Source organism: Pipistrellus kuhlii, unplaced genomic scaffold, assembly GCF_014108245.1.
Source record: "Pipistrellus kuhlii isolate mPipKuh1 unplaced genomic scaffold, mPipKuh1.p scaffold_m20_p_11, whole genome shotgun sequence".
Taxonomy (NCBI): Eukaryota; Metazoa; Chordata; class Mammalia; order Chiroptera; family Vespertilionidae; genus Pipistrellus; species Pipistrellus kuhlii.
In genome coordinates this window covers 23,357,527-23,374,663 of record NW_023425416.1, presented here as the reverse complement: position 1 = coordinate 23,374,663, position 17,137 = coordinate 23,357,527, and the positions used below count along the sequence as shown (strand labels likewise).

The 17,137-nt window shown below is 40.8% G+C and overlaps 1 protein-coding gene across 2 annotated transcripts in view; it reads left to right on the top strand.

Annotated features, from left to right (window-relative positions):
- Positions 1-610: 610 nt before the first annotated feature.
- Positions 611-17,137, top strand: part of ATP1B3 (ATPase Na+/K+ transporting subunit beta 3) — a 41,653-nt gene continuing 25,126 nt past the window's right edge. The window contains exons 1-2 of one of the 2 annotated variants that reach the window (XM_036431260.2): positions 749-874; positions 17,003-17,049. In XM_036431260.2, coding sequence (XP_036287153.1) covers positions 17,033-17,049 — 17 coding nt within the window. In that variant the 5' untranslated portion in view covers positions 749-874; positions 17,003-17,032. Of the gene's footprint in view, positions 875-17,002; positions 17,050-17,137 lie in introns of both variants that reach the window. The other variant, XM_036431259.2, reaches the window with a different exon arrangement.

Sequence of the window (17,137 nt, the reverse complement as noted above, 5' to 3'; positions counted from 1 at the left end):
CGTCGGAAAAGCCAAGGACGGCCCTTCTGGGAGCATCACAGTCCATGTACAATACACTGTGCAGGCAGCCTGTCTGAGGCACGTCACAGAGCCCAGAGGAGAGCGCCTGGAGACGCCGGAGAGCTCCGCACCGGGCAGCGCAGGGCTGAGTCCCGCTGGGCGAGGCGTCCCAGGCCATTTCCGCGCCGCCGCAGGCGAGATGCCGCGACGACGGCCGCCACAGCGTCTCCCCCGACTCCTCCTCCCGAGAAACGGGCGAGTGGGGGACGCCGCCTTTGGCTCCTTATTATGCATTTGCTTCTTAGTGAGCCTTCGAGATTTGTAAAGCCGCTTTGCGGAGTTCCTCCATTCACGGGCCGAAGCGTTCCCAAGCCAGGCCCGGAACCAGAGGGGGCGGGGCTAGGGCGGCGTGGGCGGGGCTAGAGCGGCGTGGGCGGGGCGTCCTCGCCGCCTGGGGCTGCGCCAGCCGCGGGCGGGGAGGCGGCGGCGGCGGCGGCGGCGGCAGCGGCGGCGCGGGCGCAAGCGGCGCGGGGATTGGCTGCGGCGGGCGGAGACGTCAGGCTCCCGCGGCCTCAGCGGCCGCCCGGCTCGGCGCGCGGCGCAGTCGGTTCGAGCGCCCGCGGCCAGTGAGGAGGTGTCCTCGGCCGTTCCACCTTCTGCCGCCGTCGCCGGGCTGCGCCGCCGCTCGAGCCGGGACGCGCCTCCGCGCTCCTCGCCGCCTCCACCCCCGCGGCAGCCGCTCCCCTCGCCCTCGGCGCGCACACCATGACGAAGAAAGACAAGAAGTCCTTCCAACAGAGCCTGGCCGAGTGGAAGCTCTTCCTCTACAACCCGACCACCGGAGCGTTCCTGGGGCGCACCGCCAAGAGCTGGGGTGAGCGGAGCGGGCGGCGGTGGGGGCGCCCGAGGCCGGCCGGGCGGCCGCGAGGTGCGGGAGGTGCCGGGCGGGGTCGGATGGGACCGAAGAAGCGGGAGGCGGCTCCCCGAGCACCGGGAGGCGCCCCCCCAGGAGCCGCCTTGGCCGCCCGCAGCGGTTTTCGCCTCGGGCCTCCGGACTCCGAACCGGGCTGAGGCGGGGCGCGCGGCCCATTCATTTCTCGCGGGACCGGGGAGGGCCGGCGCCCCCCGGCCACGGCCGAGCCCCGGGCGCCGCGGGCAGCCCCCGGCCCTCCCGCGCCGGCTTCCTCCTCCCGGCCCGGAGCGCACGTGCCGCCCGGGCCTGCCGCCGCCTGCGCCGCCGGAAGCCGGGACCCCAGCCCGGGGCCCGGGGCCCGGAGCCCGGAGCCCGGAGCGTGCGGGGGCCCGAGCGCCGGGCCTCCCTCCTCCTTTGTACGGAGCGCGCCGCCGCCGGCCCGGAGAGGCCCTGGAGGAGGCGCCAGCGGCGCCGAGCGAGCGGTTCGGGGAAGCCAGCCCCTGCCCCGCGCCCGCCGAGAGGAAATTTCCACTCCCGCCGCGTTCTTGTGACTCCGCCGCCTCCCCGGCCCGGAGCGCGAGGGAGTGCTCGGCGTGTGGGTTGTTGCATGAACGCCGCGGTGAGTTCATCCCTCAAGTGCATCGTCCACGGAAATGCACTTGAGTTTGGGCGGTGAAAAGACACATTCCTTTTTTCTTTTCTTTTCTTTTTTAACTACAGGGATTTTCTTAGGGGGAAAAAAAAACAACAACCTGTTTCTTGGTGGGGGGGAGTAAATCCTATCTGAATGGCACAATGTTTTTTGTGGGTTTTTTTTCTGTGCCTTCAAAACGTGTGATGAGTGTGTATAGCTTAGCCGTTTTTCTAGGCATGAGTTCTTTGTTTTAAAAGAAATATTTAAGCCGTCCACCAGCGCAGTGCTGCTCTAGGGTGCCTCCCCCCCCCCCCGAAAAATTAAATCAAGCAAACGAATTTTACTCTTTGTGGGCCTTTTGGAAAATATTTTGTAAGTGGTTCTTGATGTTTTTTTTGTGGGTTTTTTTGTGTGTGTTTTTTCTGAGTGAGAATAAATTTCTAGAGTTGAGAATTATTTGGGCCCATTTTTTTTTTTTTTTTAAGAGAAGCATGAAGAGGAGGAAATAAGGCATGGCTTAGAAAATAAACTGTTGCTGCTGACTGCGATCGGCGCCTCCAGAGTGGATGGGAAAGATGGCTTAGGTCCTATCACCAGCCGAAAGGGGCCTGGGAGGCTTTTTTAGCCCAACCCCCACGTTAGAGGAGAGGGAGGAAAAAAAAAAGAGAGATCTGGAGAGGTTGTGATTGTGCTTTGTGTAAAATTACATATTCCACCGAGCCAAGAACCCAATTCTCCTTTAATCCCAGGCCAGCGGTTGTATTATTTTACAGATGCCTTGCCTAACTGCATGGTGATCACTCACAACTCTTATTTTAAATGGCTGTCTTTTGGGAACCCAGTAGTGTTATGAGGACATATATCTTGCATCTAGAGTTAAAGGGGGGGTGGGGGGTGGACAATTATTGTTTCTGTAGAGTCTAGTAACTCTTGCTGAAGGAATTTTTTAGAGGGATTCGCTTCTGTAGATTAACTTCCTTCCTCCTGTCCTCACTCCTTCCCATTTCCAGTGATAAGTATCTTCACCATGACTTTTCTTCTCCTATGTCTAACCTTTTATTAGATGCTGGGTAGAGAGTTATTTGTATATGCATTTAAATAGATGACATGAACAAATTATTCAAAAGGTAGGGCATTCTATAAGGGCAGTACAAGTCAAGTTGGGGTTAGTTTTAACAGGATGGGGGCATGACCTTTTTTCAAAATTGAAAATATAAGTATTATGTTGGTCAAGCAAATTTCTGTTTATTATAGTCATAGTATGCCAGTGCAGAATGGCACAAATAGATGACAATTATCCATATTATCTCAATTTAAGGGCATCCCTCCAAGGGGGAGTGGTGTGTGGAGGCTGAAATCCACCCTCAGCTCACCAGGCTGTGTGCCCTGGAGCATGGGTGTCTGCCTGCAGAAAGGAGGTGTCTTGTTCTAATGTTCAGAGAGGCATTGTGTGATCCACTGATCTCATCACCCCAGAGATGCCCATTATTAATTAGTATTTAGGTGTGTAACTGGGCAGAGTTGAGAAATTTTTGTAACATTTTTTTTAACAAAAATACACGATAGTGTTTTATAATCTTTTGAGTCTATTGTGGTCATCTTCCCATGTTAATAAAGATCTTTATCACCATTTTTAATGGCCTGTTAGTGTCCTATTGTATAATTCAGGGGTGGGAACCTTTTTTCTGCCAAGGGCCATTGGATATTTATTACAACATTTGAGGGCCATACAAAGTTATCAACTTAAAAACTAGCCTGCTATATTTGGTCAAACATTTAATTAACTCACCCCTAATGCCTTGGCAGGGTTAGACCAAATCATGGGCCTTATACGGCTCTTGTGCTAGGCATTCCCCACCCCTGGTATGGTTAGATGTATTGTGATTTTTTTAAACAAGTTTATTAATAAGCATACATCATGCATGCACAGGAGATACACAGGGGGAAATAAGTGACTCCTGATTTTTTTTTTTTTTTAAACTAATGCATTAGTGTATGTACTGGTCATTCCTCCTATTCCCTTTATCTTTATGTGTGCATGTTAACAAACTTGTATCCTTGAGATATTTCTGTTGGAATATCTAGGCCAAGTATAATATGCCGGTATGTAACTTTTGCATTTTGGAAACATGTTAAACTTTTAAAAGTAAAAAACTCATTTGTGCAAAATTCTTTCTACTTGCTTTTGAATTTAATGTAAATGGTGATGGGAGTGCTAACATCTTTTTTTGATCTTTTGTAAAGTTGTTGGATCTACTGGTGTGTAAAGAAAGGCCTTCTCTACCCCAGGGATTTTATAAAGACATTCATTTAAGATGCTCCTGATTTTATTTTTTATATTGTAGTCTTCAGTGCATTTGTCCTGTAATCTGAGGTTCCTCTCGTAAGGCCATTAGATGTATTAAAAGCATACATGCTTGCCATTTACATTTGAGATACAGTGAAAATACTGCATATTACATCACATTGCTTTATTTAAAAGTGTTAGATGTAAGGATTTTGAATAACCACTCGAATACCTGACTAATATCTTATACTTGGTTACAGCTATTTATTTTTTAAATATATTTGTATTGATTTCAGAGAGTAAGGGAGAGATAAAAACATCAATAACGAGAGAGACTCATTGATTGGCTGCCTCCTGCATGCCCCGTACTGGGGGTTGCACCCACAACCCAGGTATGTGCCATTGACCAGAATCGAACTGGGGACTTTTTCAGTCTGCAGGCCAAATTGGCTAGTGCAATTACAGCAATTTAAAAATAATAAAAATAGAATGGCAAAAATATCAAAGTTTATTCTACCCAATAAATTCAGTCTATCTATGGAAAGATGCTGTTCAAAGAAACTTTTCTGTATTTTGTATAGATAGATACCCCAATGTAAAATGTATTTCTTATTGTGGCTCAGAGTCAGAAAAGCTTGAAAACCACTAACCTCGCCCTGTACCATCATTTCATAGGTGAGAAACTTGAACCCACAGATCTGACTGTCAAAATTCACTGAGTTTGTGACAGAATCCTTGGGCCTTCCAAGGCCAGAAAAACTATGGCATTACATGACCTCTTCTACTGACATCTGCTTGTGGGCTTATTTGTAATTCATTAGTTTAAGGTCAGTAAGTTTAATAGATGCTTTATATTACTACTAAAGGCCCATTGCATAAAATTCGTGCAAGGGCCTGGGTCCTTGAAGCCCCTGCCTGGCAGTTGTTCTGCTGTTTGGTCTAATTAGTATATTAGCTCTCTATTATATGGGATTAAGTTAAAACTCGAGTTACTGATGTACAAGCAGAATCAAGATTCTGGACTCAAACTATTTATTACCTATAGTTTGTTCATGTGCCTTCTCTTTTCATGATTATAGAGCAATGAAGTGCCATTATCTCAGTCAGCCGCTCCCATTGTGGTCATGCCTCAGTAAATGCTCTGCTTTGGATATCAGACACCACTTCACCTTGGGTGTCTGACTATAGGGGTTCCCAGAGGCGAGTGTGTTTATTTTCCCAGTATTACATAGTTTTCTGTGGTATTGTTCTTTGTCCTGTGGAATGTGACATATTAAACTTTACAGATCTGTGCACCATTGGAAAAGTAATAGACTTGCCTTACCTTGTGTGCAGCCTATAAATGAAGGTCATTGGTGAGTGTGGCAGAAGTAACAGCAGAGGCATGCTAAGCCATCACCCAGCAGGAGACAGGCTAGGGGGGGAAAGTGATAAGTTTTTGTGTTGTGTCCAGACACTATTGCAATTACTGTAATATGTGCTTTACTGTTACTAAAAGGCAATTTCCCAACCCCTGAAATAATTTTCTTTCTTTGCAATTGAATTTTAAATTTATAATATAGTATTAAATTAGCTATATTAAAAGAATTTTAAAAACCCTTCTATCTTGTTCTTGCTTTATCATTATAAATGACTAGGAACCAGTCATTTATTACTTGATTGTGTAATAGGAAGAAAAACCATTTAACTTTGAAAGATAAATTTATATTATATTCTAAAATGCATTTATTTTGTTGAAATAAAATCGCCTGAAATCTTAGCCACTTAGAATTATCTTTATTGATTTCAGAGAGGAAGGGAGAGGGAGAGAGAGCCTCCCGCACACCCCTCACTGGGGATGTGCCCGCAACCAAGGTACATGCCCTTGACTGGAATCAAACCTGAGATCCTTAAGTCCACAGGCCAATGCTCTATCCACTGAGCCAAACTGGTTAGGGCTGTTAACATTTTTAATAGTCTTTCCTACATGTAAATTAAAAATTTTAAATGTATACTATATAAAAATTTTAAATAAACAGTTAGATGCCTAGTTCCATCACTTAATATTTAAGGGTAACGTTTTTATTCCTCTGCCACCTTTTTAGAGGTTGATGTGGTGGGGGGTGTCCTTGGCCCTCTATCACCTCTGTGGGCACCTTCCACATTTCTGCTGGAGTTTATGTATTCTGGTGGCTTTATCTCTGTGTTAGGACTCCCAAATTTGCCTCTCTAGTCCACATGGCTTTTTTATATTATAACCAATATTAAGATTTCCAAATGTTAGAAATCTTTAGTTGGATGTTTCATTTCATAGCACCTCTTCATATAAATCTCCATTGTCCTCAGAGGCTCTCTTTATAATCTCTCTGACTTATTCCTCTCCTGTCATCTCTACCATTCCACATAATTCTGTCCTAGGAAACTCCATAGTGTCCTAGATCCTGAGTCTCTTTCCTTCACTTTGGCATGGCTACTCAGGTACCAGCTTAGGTAGCTTGTTCTCTGGAAGACCTTTTGAAACCCTCTTTGCCTTAAGACTGGATCAAGTGCTCCCATAATGGCACTTTCTATTATAGCATTTATGACCTGTTTCCCATTTATAAACTTGCTATTCATGTCTTACTCATCCTAATTCACTAATACCTAGCCTGTTGCCTGGCATTTAGGATGTATAAAAATGCATTGAATGAATGAACACTATTGTGAAATGTTCCCATGTAGTTAGTCTTCTGTAACATATTTTTAAAGTCCTGGGTGGTTTTGGTGTATCATAGTGTAACACTTCCCCCAAGGTTTGGGCATTGCCCCCTACTTTTTTTTTGCTATAGCACTGATGGCTTTTCATAGAAGTTCAGTGTTCTGAAGAAGCTTCCACTTTCTTTTTGGAGACTTAGCTGGGTTTGTGACCTTGGTCCTGCATCTGATTAGAATAACAGAACCAGCGTTATTATTCAGGCCTCCCGGCTCCTGCTTTATTGCCTTTTTTTTTTTTTTTTTTTTTTTTTTTTTTTTTTTTTTTTTTTCTTAGAGCTTACTTGCTCTCAAACTTAATTAGGGCTTAATTAATAGTATCATTTTCTCTTTTTCAGTAGAGAGAAATATCAGCTATTACTAATATTTCTGAAAAGAATTCTCAAACTTAGCCTCCCACATATCTGTCACCTCTTACTGAGTCATTTGTGGAGTTGGCTCTTATTTATGACTTCCTTTTAGTATTTGCTGGTGCCATGGTAAGGTATGGCTTTGCAACCGACCCTTGTCCAAAGCATGAGGTACTTTTCTTTGGCTAGCAACTGGCACATAAAGTGTGGCCCTTAGTATATATACTCTTACCCAACTCCATACTTTTCTACTCATTTCTTTCCTGGCTCCTTCCTGTTTGCTCTTCTTCTGTTTCCTAATCATATATTTCCCGGGTGTCTTTGGCCTTGTTTTCTCTTCTTGGTCTTTCTTTGCAATCTCATAAAACAACTCCAAGGATCACTCACAGATTTTCTTGGTTTAACATCTATCTCTCAGATTCCAGTTGCTTTGTACATATCCCATAAACCTGAGTGAGTGAGGCTTGGCTAATTCTAGTGCCTAATTGGATCTTTCCCCTTCCTCCACTGCAGTTCTGTGTTGCTCCTATATTTGCAGTTTTTGTTGTTAATCCTCGCTCAAGGATATTTTTCCATTGACTAGTTGCCTCTTGCATGCGTCCTGACCAGGGCTGGGGTGGAATCTGCAACCTAGGTACCTGTCCTTGACCAAAATCAAACCTGGGACCTTTCAGTCCATGGGCCAACACTCTAACTCTTATCCAAACTGGCTAGGGCTATTTGCAATTTTTGAAAAACAACATCAGTATTCTTTTTGTCATCTGGGTTTAAAACCTGGCCAAATTATGCCAATTCCATTTTCAAACATCTGACCTACTCATCTTGCACATCTACACTCCCCCACCCACAATTTTGTGAGAGCACACATTCAGGGAGCCTGGGGTTATTAATTTTCTCCTAGCTTCATTTTAGTAACCACCTGTTAGAAATTTCTTAGCTTTTAAGACTCCCACCAAACTCTGCCCCTTTATCAAGATCTGGTCATGCCTTTTCTTATAAATTCTCTGATTAAAAATCTTAAAGCACCAGATAAAGAGCTTTTGTGACTTTTTAAAAGTTATTCCAAGTTAACATAGACCATTGCCTTTCCAGCTTTTTAAAAAGCAATAGTGTTGTTGACTCTAAGAAGGTTGGCTCTTAACTCATTTGCATCCCCAAAAAGATCCAAGGAGTCAGTTGTACTCATTGTGACCTAAACCAGTATAACCTCACTGTTACCGGATTATTTCTAAGGCTGCAGCTTCGATCATGCCATTTCCTGTTCCCCCCAATCTATGGATCCCTACTGCTTTCAGAAGGTTTAAGTTCCAGACGGTCTGGCATTCCAGGCTTACTTACTGTCTTAAAACTCAATTTTCCCAACCTTATAGCCTGTCATTTCCCACCCTATTTCCCTTTCACCACGTATCCTAGTCAGATGGGTGTAGATGGAAACCCTACTCCTTTCCTCTCCCAGCCATTCTCTGCATCACAAATTCCTTCCTACTCACAGACCTAGTTTTAGTGGCAGCCATGCCCTACCTAAGCTGTCTCTGATGATGCCCAGATGAAAATAGTGTCACATTTTTCTCATATGGCACCTAAAACTTTGTATCCTGGGTTAAAGTTGCAACTACATATATATTGCTCCTACTAACTAGGTGTTCTCACAGAGTATGATGTACATCTACATTTTATATCCCTACAACAATTAGCACGTAGTACACCTTATTTTTACTTTTTAAGAGAATGTTTATGCATTTATTTGAGCCAAACTTATGCTATATGCTGAGGAGCACAGTTTCAAATGCTCCCCTTATTCTTTTTTTTATGGGCAAATTGTCATTTAATTAGTTTCAGGTTGTGATTCACCTATTGCTTGGGCTAAAGTTGGGAGTATTGTGGGTCACTTCGTACAGCTGCACACTGAAAGTCTTATTTGTATACATACTTGTACATGAAGGCATAATTCCCCTGTTGGGATAAATACTTTTTTTTTATCTTATGAATCTTAGAAGTACATAAATATACTAAGAAGATGATCTGACAAGGACTCAGAATGTAGACCTAAATGTTAGTTCCACACCTCCATCTTAGCTTAGAAAACTCATTTAAAATCTTAGCTTCCTTTATAAGAGAAAAGTTGCATGAGAGTTTCAAATGTCACTTTGAAATGAGAAACAAAACTTATATAAATGACTTAGAACGAGAGATGACAAACTTTTTCTTTAAAGGACTAGATAATATTTTAGGCTTTGCCAGCCTCATGGCGTCTGTGGCAACTGCCCAGCTCTGCTATTGTAGCTTTAATGTGGCCATAGACAATATAAAAACTAATGGTCCTAGCTATTTCTCAATATTTTATTTACAAAAACCAGCAGCAGCCATGGTTTGCTGACCTCTGCTTTAGAACTTAAGAGTAGTCTGGGCTGACCTCAGAAACCTGAACCTGGTCTTCAGTGGAATGTGGACTCTTTGTTCTTTTCATATAACAAAAGTAATACCATTGTTTGCATTGTTACAATTTAGATGTGGATAATCAGTAAGTCTATTGTCATCCTTAGCTTCTTCCCCTTGGTAACCACTGTTAATTAACTGTAATACTTTCTAAAATATAATACTTGCTATATCCACTTTCAATAGAGGTCTGGCAGTTTCATACAGAAGTAAATATACCTCTACCCCCATGATCCAGCAACTCTACTCCTATGTGTGTCTACCCAAGAGAAATGAAAACATATATTAAAATACTTGTACAAGAATATTCATAGTAGCTCCAAACTGGAAACAGCCCAAGTGTCCTGAATCAGCAGAAGAATGGACAAATGGTATGTCCACACAATAGAATACTACTCAGCAGTAAAAAGGAACTAGCTACAGGTAACACAAAACCTGGACGACTCACAAAAAGGCTTAGTGTAAAAAAGCTTTACTAAAGAGAATACATACTATATTATTTCACCTCAAAATTTTAAAACAAGCAACACCTATGATGGGGAAAAGCCCAAATTGGTGTTTGCCTTTATGGCATGGGGTTGATTGAGAGGGGGTTGAATCATAAGGAAATGCATTTGTCAGAAGCCACCTATTGGTACATTAGAGAATTGTATGTTTCACTAATGTAATTTTTTCTCTCAATTTTAGTTAATATGGGTGCTGAAGTGTTTAGGGGTGAAGTCTACTGACATCTGCAACTTGAAATGCATTAAAAAAATAGATAAATGGTGAATATATATGATCTATACTAATAAAAGGGTAATATGCTAATTAAATCGGACATCCTTCCAGACGTCCTTCTAGACCACATGTGTCAAACACAAGGCCCGCGGGCCAAATCCGTCCCGCCAGGCCTTGCAATGTGGCCCGCACCGCGCTGTCATCACTGCACTCCGCTGCGTTTCCATCACAATGACAGTTTATGACTGTTCAGTAAACCATTCGGCCCGCGATTTAGGCTGGATTTTAGATTTTGGCCCCTTCTCTGATTGAGTTCGACACCCCTATTCTAGACAAAGCTATGCTGGTGGGGGCAGAGATGGTTAGGGGATGGTTAGGGGCAGTTAGCAGGCAGGTGAGCAGTTAGGAGAGAGCGGTCCTGGATTGCGAGAGAGAGGTCGGACAATCCCCCCTGGAATGGATAGGGTACAGGTTCCACTGAGGAACACCCCCACCCCCTGTGCTCCCAGCCTCTAGTATAGGGGTGTCGAACTCAATCAGAGAAGGGGCCAAAATCTAAAATCCAGCCTAAATCTCGGGCCGAATGGTTTACTGAACAGTCATAAACTGTCATTGTGATGGAAATGCAGCGGAGTGCAATGATGACAGCGCGGTGTGGGCCACATTGCAAGGCCTGGTGGGACGGATTTGGCCCGCGGGCCTTGTGTTTGACACATGTGCTCTAGTATAAGTATGATAGAGAGTTAAAGTGGGCTTATGGATCTTTACATTTTGTTCAACTCTTCTGAATATTTGTAAATATTCCTAACTGAATCTTGGAGAAAAAGGAATACATGAATACATTTGTGTTTCTCTTGATTGCCTCCCCCCAATCATGGAGTCTTTTCTGAAGATTATTGTTTATCAATTTTCCTATCAGTCCTTTTTCAATGTATTTATATATGTGTGTGTGTATATGTGTGTGTAGAAATTATAGGAATAGGAATACGTAATTTTCTTTTCTACATTTATATGAGTAATAGGAAAAATGTACCTTCTAGAATTTGTTCTTTGTTTTTTTCCACTTACTATGTCTTTGCCATATTTCCATGTCAGTAAACAGATTTATCTTATCCCTTTGAATCATTGCATAATATTCCACATTGTAGTTATATATATATCTAAAATACATGTATTTTTTTTGTGATGAATATTTAGATTTTTCCTTTTTTTTTCTTCTTGTAAAATTGCTGCAGTGTGCAACTATTTATTTAGGTTGGATGCTGAGACATGGAATCAGCAGTTTGTAGTGTTTTTGTTTGTTTTGTTTTTGTGTGTGTGTGTGTGTGTGTGCTTATTTTTTATTATTAATAGACTATCCTCTAAAAAAGTTTACTAGTTTATATTCCCACAAGCAGCAGATAAAAGAAACTGTTTCCTTTCAACTTTCTGAGCTTTGGTCATTATCACTTTAAAAATGTTGCCAGTTTTATGGGATGCTGGTATGTATCTGGTTCATTTAATTTCCGATTTCTCTAAAAACTGCAACTTAGCATATTTTTATGTTTACTCAGTTTCCATTTCTTTTCAGTCACTCATCTTTTTACTCTATTTTGTCTCTTAATTAGTTTATTTTTTAAATTCTCCTTGTTTTAAATGAACATCATCACAAATTTAACGATTTTTTGGGCTGTTTGTAATCACTTACCCCAATATATTTCCTCACTGATAATGATTTGCCAGCTTTGTTACATGCAAATACTCATTTTTATATGGATTCCTTCCTGGATATTATATTTTGTTGATCTGTATCTCCAGTGTAAGCTCTATGTAAGTGTTTGAAATAAACGTGTGGTTTGTGTGAGTGCTTTCCCTTTTGCTGTTTACATAGTGCTAACTTGGTGCCTGCCACGGTGGCTCAGTGGTTGAGCATCAACCTATGAACCAGGAGGCCATGCGCATGTTGCAGGTTTATTCTCCAGTGAGGCCAATGCAGGAGGCACTTGATTAATGATTCTTATCATTGATGTTTCTACCTTGCTATCCCTCTTTCTTTCTCTCTGAAATCAATAAAAATATAAATATTTTAAAAACCACTTAGGTAACTTATAAAACATGTATGTGTAGAAAATAGTATTTTTTGAAAATTGATTTTTTTTTTGCATTTGTATTAAAATGGTGCTTTTATCTTCAATCTCTCACTTTCCTTGAATATATTTTAGTCTTTACTTAAAATCCTGGCTTTCATGTTAGTCTTGTTTTTTAATAAGTACCTCATGGAAGGGTATGGATTTTCCTTGATGTTCTGCTCTGACTACATTATTATTTCGAATTTTTAGTATTTCAGATTTTTTAAAAATATATTTTATTGATTTTTCAGAGAGGAAGAGAGAGAGGGATAGAGAGTTAGAAACATCGATGAGAGAGAATCATTGATCAGCTGCCTCTTGCACACCCCCCACCAGGGATGTTCCCACCAGGGATACATGCCCTTGCCTGGAATCGAACCCAGGACCTTTCAGTCCGCAGGCCGACTCTCTATCCACTGAGCCAAACCGGTCCCGGCGTATTGTTCTTTTTAATCCAAGGATTATTTAGAAGTTTATGATTTTTTAAAAATTATATTTACTTTGAATTTAGATAAAGTATCTTTTGTAGGTTCAATCTCCAGAATCCCCAGCCCTGGTCTGTTGTGGTGGTGGTGTGGGATGGGGTGGGGAGGCCCAAACCAGTCAATGTGTCTCTCACACCCATTTTTCTCTTTCTCTCCCTCTCTTCTCCACACCCCCTCTAAAAATTAGTGAGAAAAATATATCCTGGGGAGGGGATACACACACACACACACACACACACACTGTGTGTGTGTGTGTGTGTGTGTGTGTGTGTGTGTATTCATTCATTCATTCATTCATTCATTCTCAGGTGAGGATTGTTTTTAAAAGGTATGTTAAAATCTCTACTTTGATAGTGTTGAATTTTGTAATTCTACTTTTGCTTTATATATTTTAAGCACTTAGCATCATGAAGCTTCATGGCTATTATGCTGTCTTGATTTTTATTTACATTTTGTTGATACAAAATATTTTTGCCTTACTAATGCTTTTTGACTTGAATTCTAGTTTGCTTGCAGTAAAAATACCACATCTACATTTATTTTTGAGCCATTTTATTTTCAACCATTATGTTTTAATTTTAGATTTTCTTCTATAAATAGCCTTTAATGGAATCTTTTAAACCCACTTGCAGAATTTTTTTTATTATTATTATTAGACTACTACTAAAATATTGCTATAATACTATTTTGGGAATTTAGTTTGTTTTTAAATTGAAACAAATTTAAATTTTTAACTAGATGTAAAATACAAACTAATATAGTGACAAAAAAATAATTGACTGACTCAGGGATATAGTGATTGCCAGGGAGAACACAGAATCTTTTGGAGGTGATGGAAGTGTTCTGCATTTTTAGTGTAGTGGTGATTTCACAAGTTATGCAGTAGTCAACATACACTAGAGTTGTGCAGTTGAAATCAATTAAAGTTATTGTATATAAATATTTCTTAGAACTGATTAAGAAAGAAATTCTAACTCCTCTTTTATTCAGAAGGTAATCACTATGAATTTACTTTGTATGTTTATGATCCATTAAAAAACACACTTTATGCATAGATTTACAGAATTCCATAACTCTGAGTGTTTTAAATTTAGGCAAGTGGCATGTATCATTTTGAGGTTACCTTTTCCCACTTAGGGTTTTTTGTATTATGTAGCCAACTAGAGGCCCGGTGCACGAAATTCATGCAAGAATAGGCCCTTGCAGCCCCAGCTGCCTCGCAGCCCACTGGTCATTCCAGAAGATTGTTCTACAGTCAGGTCTAATTTAGCATGTTAGTTCTTTATTGTATAGGATAGGATTCTTTTGTGTAGGATTTGAGGGTGGTAATTCTGAGTCCTTGTACATCTGGAAATGTTTTTTTGTTTTCTTGGTAGATTGATATTTTAGTTCACAATCATTTTTCCTCAGTTTGGAACATATTGTTTCATTTTTACTTAGTGAGATCTGCTATCTGTTATATTTCTTTGCCATAGGTAACCTGTTTTATCTTTTTAGAAGCTTTAAGAACTTTTGTCTTTATTTTTGGTGTCCTGAAATATCACCTATTTGTGTCTAGATACAGAATGTTTTCCAATATTTTTGAGTCTTTGCCAATCTAGATACAAAATTTGTTATTTCTTTGAGCATTCTTCCCCATCCTCTTTCCTGGTGGAATTCCTATTAGATTTGTTGATATTCTGGTTCTGGCTCCCACGTCTCAACAATTTCCATACATGCATTCCCCCTCTATTGTTTTGTCCAGTGTTGTAGAATACATTGGTTTGATTCTTCAGCTCACTGATTTTTTTTCTTCTTTCTTTCTTTCTTTTCTTTCTTTTTTTTTTTTTTAATATATTTTATTGATTTTTCACAGAGAGGAAGAGAGAGGGCTAGAGAGTTAGAAACAACGATGAGAAAGAATCATCCATCAGCTGCCTCTTGCACACCCCCTGCTGGGGATGCGCCCACAACCAAGGTACATGCCCTTGACCGGAATCGAACCCGGGACCTTTCAGTCCCCAGGTGGACGCTCTATCCACTGAGCCAAACCGGTCCCGGCTGATATTTTTTTCTTTGGTCAATTCTTGAAATTAATTTTTTCAAGTTTTTGCTTTTTTCCATAGCTTTATTGAGGTATAATTGATAAATGGTCTTTAAAGTATACAACTTGAGTTTTGTAATATACTCACATATAAGCACATAAATACACTGTGCTCATGAAAATAATCGATATAATAACATATTCATGTCCCCCAAATTTCCTCTAGCCCCTTTGTGTCTCTCCCGGTCTATAGGTAAAAATAGATCTGCTTTTTGACACTGGTTTGTGCTTTTTCAAAATTTAAATACATGGAATCATGCAGTGTATGTGTACTCTGGGAGGGAGTGGACTGACTTCTTTCATTCAGCATAATTATTTTAAGAAGTAGTTAATGAATAGTATTCTATTGTATGGATAAGGCAGAATTTATTCATCTGTTGGTATGTGCATTTGCGTTGTTGGCAGGTTTTGGTGATTATAAATAAAGCATCAGTGAGTATTTATGTACTGAACATGTGCTTTTGTTTTCTTGGTCAGACATCTAGGAATATATTGGCTGAATTTTATCATAGGTATAGTTTGCCCACTTTTTAGAAAAATGGTCCGTGCTTTATAAAATAGCTTTGTGTTTTGTTTTGGTACATTTCCACCAGGAGGGTATGAGAAGTTCATTGTTCCACCCCTCGGCATCAAAATACGAAAGCTGATTTTTAAAATACCATCCTTTCACCTTCTGGTTTATATTTTAATTATATGTACACTTCTCTCCCTGCTCTATTTGCTGTTATGACCCAGTTTTTCTCAGGTGTTAGTTACTTTGTTGGATTTGATACTTCATTGGATTAGTTTTTTCTCATATATTTTGTAATTGGTTCTGTGGTCCTCCTCTTTGTATTTTGACTTTGTCACAGCATTGAGGATATAGGTAGCACATGTAAACTCCTTTAGGTGTTTTACCAGTCCTTCTAGGACAAGCATGTCAAACTCAAAGGCTAACAAGGGCCAAATAAACAAGGTTTAAGTTTATGTGGGCCACAAAAAAACCCAAAATCTTCAATGTTTATAGAAATGTAGGTTTATTTCAATAGAGACATGCTGAATGCAAAGGGCTGAAATTAATAATTGTTAACATAAAATAATAGAACATCTTAATAAAATTAATATTTTTTCTTGAATATTAACTTACCAGAGACTGAATAACTGTACAAATTAATAACCATAATGCAAATAAACCTATTTTTCTTGTTCTCCGAAAGCAAATATTTCCTGTTGTACACAAAAAAAAAAAACTTTGGAAAACAGTCTGGCACTTACTCAAAAGACTACACATAGTTACCTAGCAATTCCACTAATAGATGTATAGAATGTGAATCATACCTCAACAAAAAGTTATTTTTAAAAATTAAACATGAAAGGATTTTAAACTTGTACTTACCCATGTAATTGTTTATTATTATTATTATTTTAAAGTATATTTTATTGATTTTTTATGGAGAGGAAGGGAGAGAAGATAGAGAGCTAGAAACGTCGATGAGAGAGAAACATCTACCAGCTGCCTCTTGCACACCCCCTACAGGGGATGTGCCCGCAACCAAGGTACATGCCCTTGACCGGAATCGAACCTGGGACCTTTCAGTCCGCAGACCGAAGCTCTACCACTGAGCCAAACTGGTTTCGGCCCATGTAATTGTTTTGTTTTGTTTTGTTTTGTTTTGTTTTAAGTTATATTTGCCCCTACTCTACATTTTAAAACTGGAAACAGAATGCTAATTTACTTGCCAAGGGGAAGTAGTTTCTAGTTATCAGAATTCTCTGAGGAGAGGCGCTGTCTTTCTGGTGTCTGCTCTCCGGTAACTAAGAAGTTTGCAGGAGTAGGGAGTCAGGTCACAGCATCTCACTAGGAAGTGTGCCTATATACATGATGAAGCCTTCAGACCTCGTCTTCCCCTACCCCATTATGGGTTCCCCAACCTGGAAGCTTCTCTAAGCTTCAGGGTCCAGAGTGGTTATTGGGGTTTCACTAGGTAGGAATGACTAAATCACTGACCTCATCATTGAACTCAAATCTCCCGCTCCCTCTTCTCTTCCTGGAGGTCAGGGCTCCGTCTAATAACAAGGTACAGTTCCCTCTGGGTACCAACCTCCCTCGGGGCCCACGAGGAGTCTGCCCATTACTCACCTAGGACACCCCAGCTTGGTCTCCATCACTGTGTTAAGCCCATCAGGAAACTGCATCTGCGTATCTAACTACAAGTTTACCCCTGAAAGAGTGGCAATTTACAATTTCTGTTTTTATTTTCTGTTTTTGTTGCTAGGGGAGAGGAGGTGAAGTGTTGTCGTCTTTTCATGTATGAGATTTATAAATGAGATTAATTTTACTTTTTAGATGTTAAATTTAATCTAGGAGCACTTGCTTCAGTGCTGGAAACTACTCATTTACTTGTTTGTACA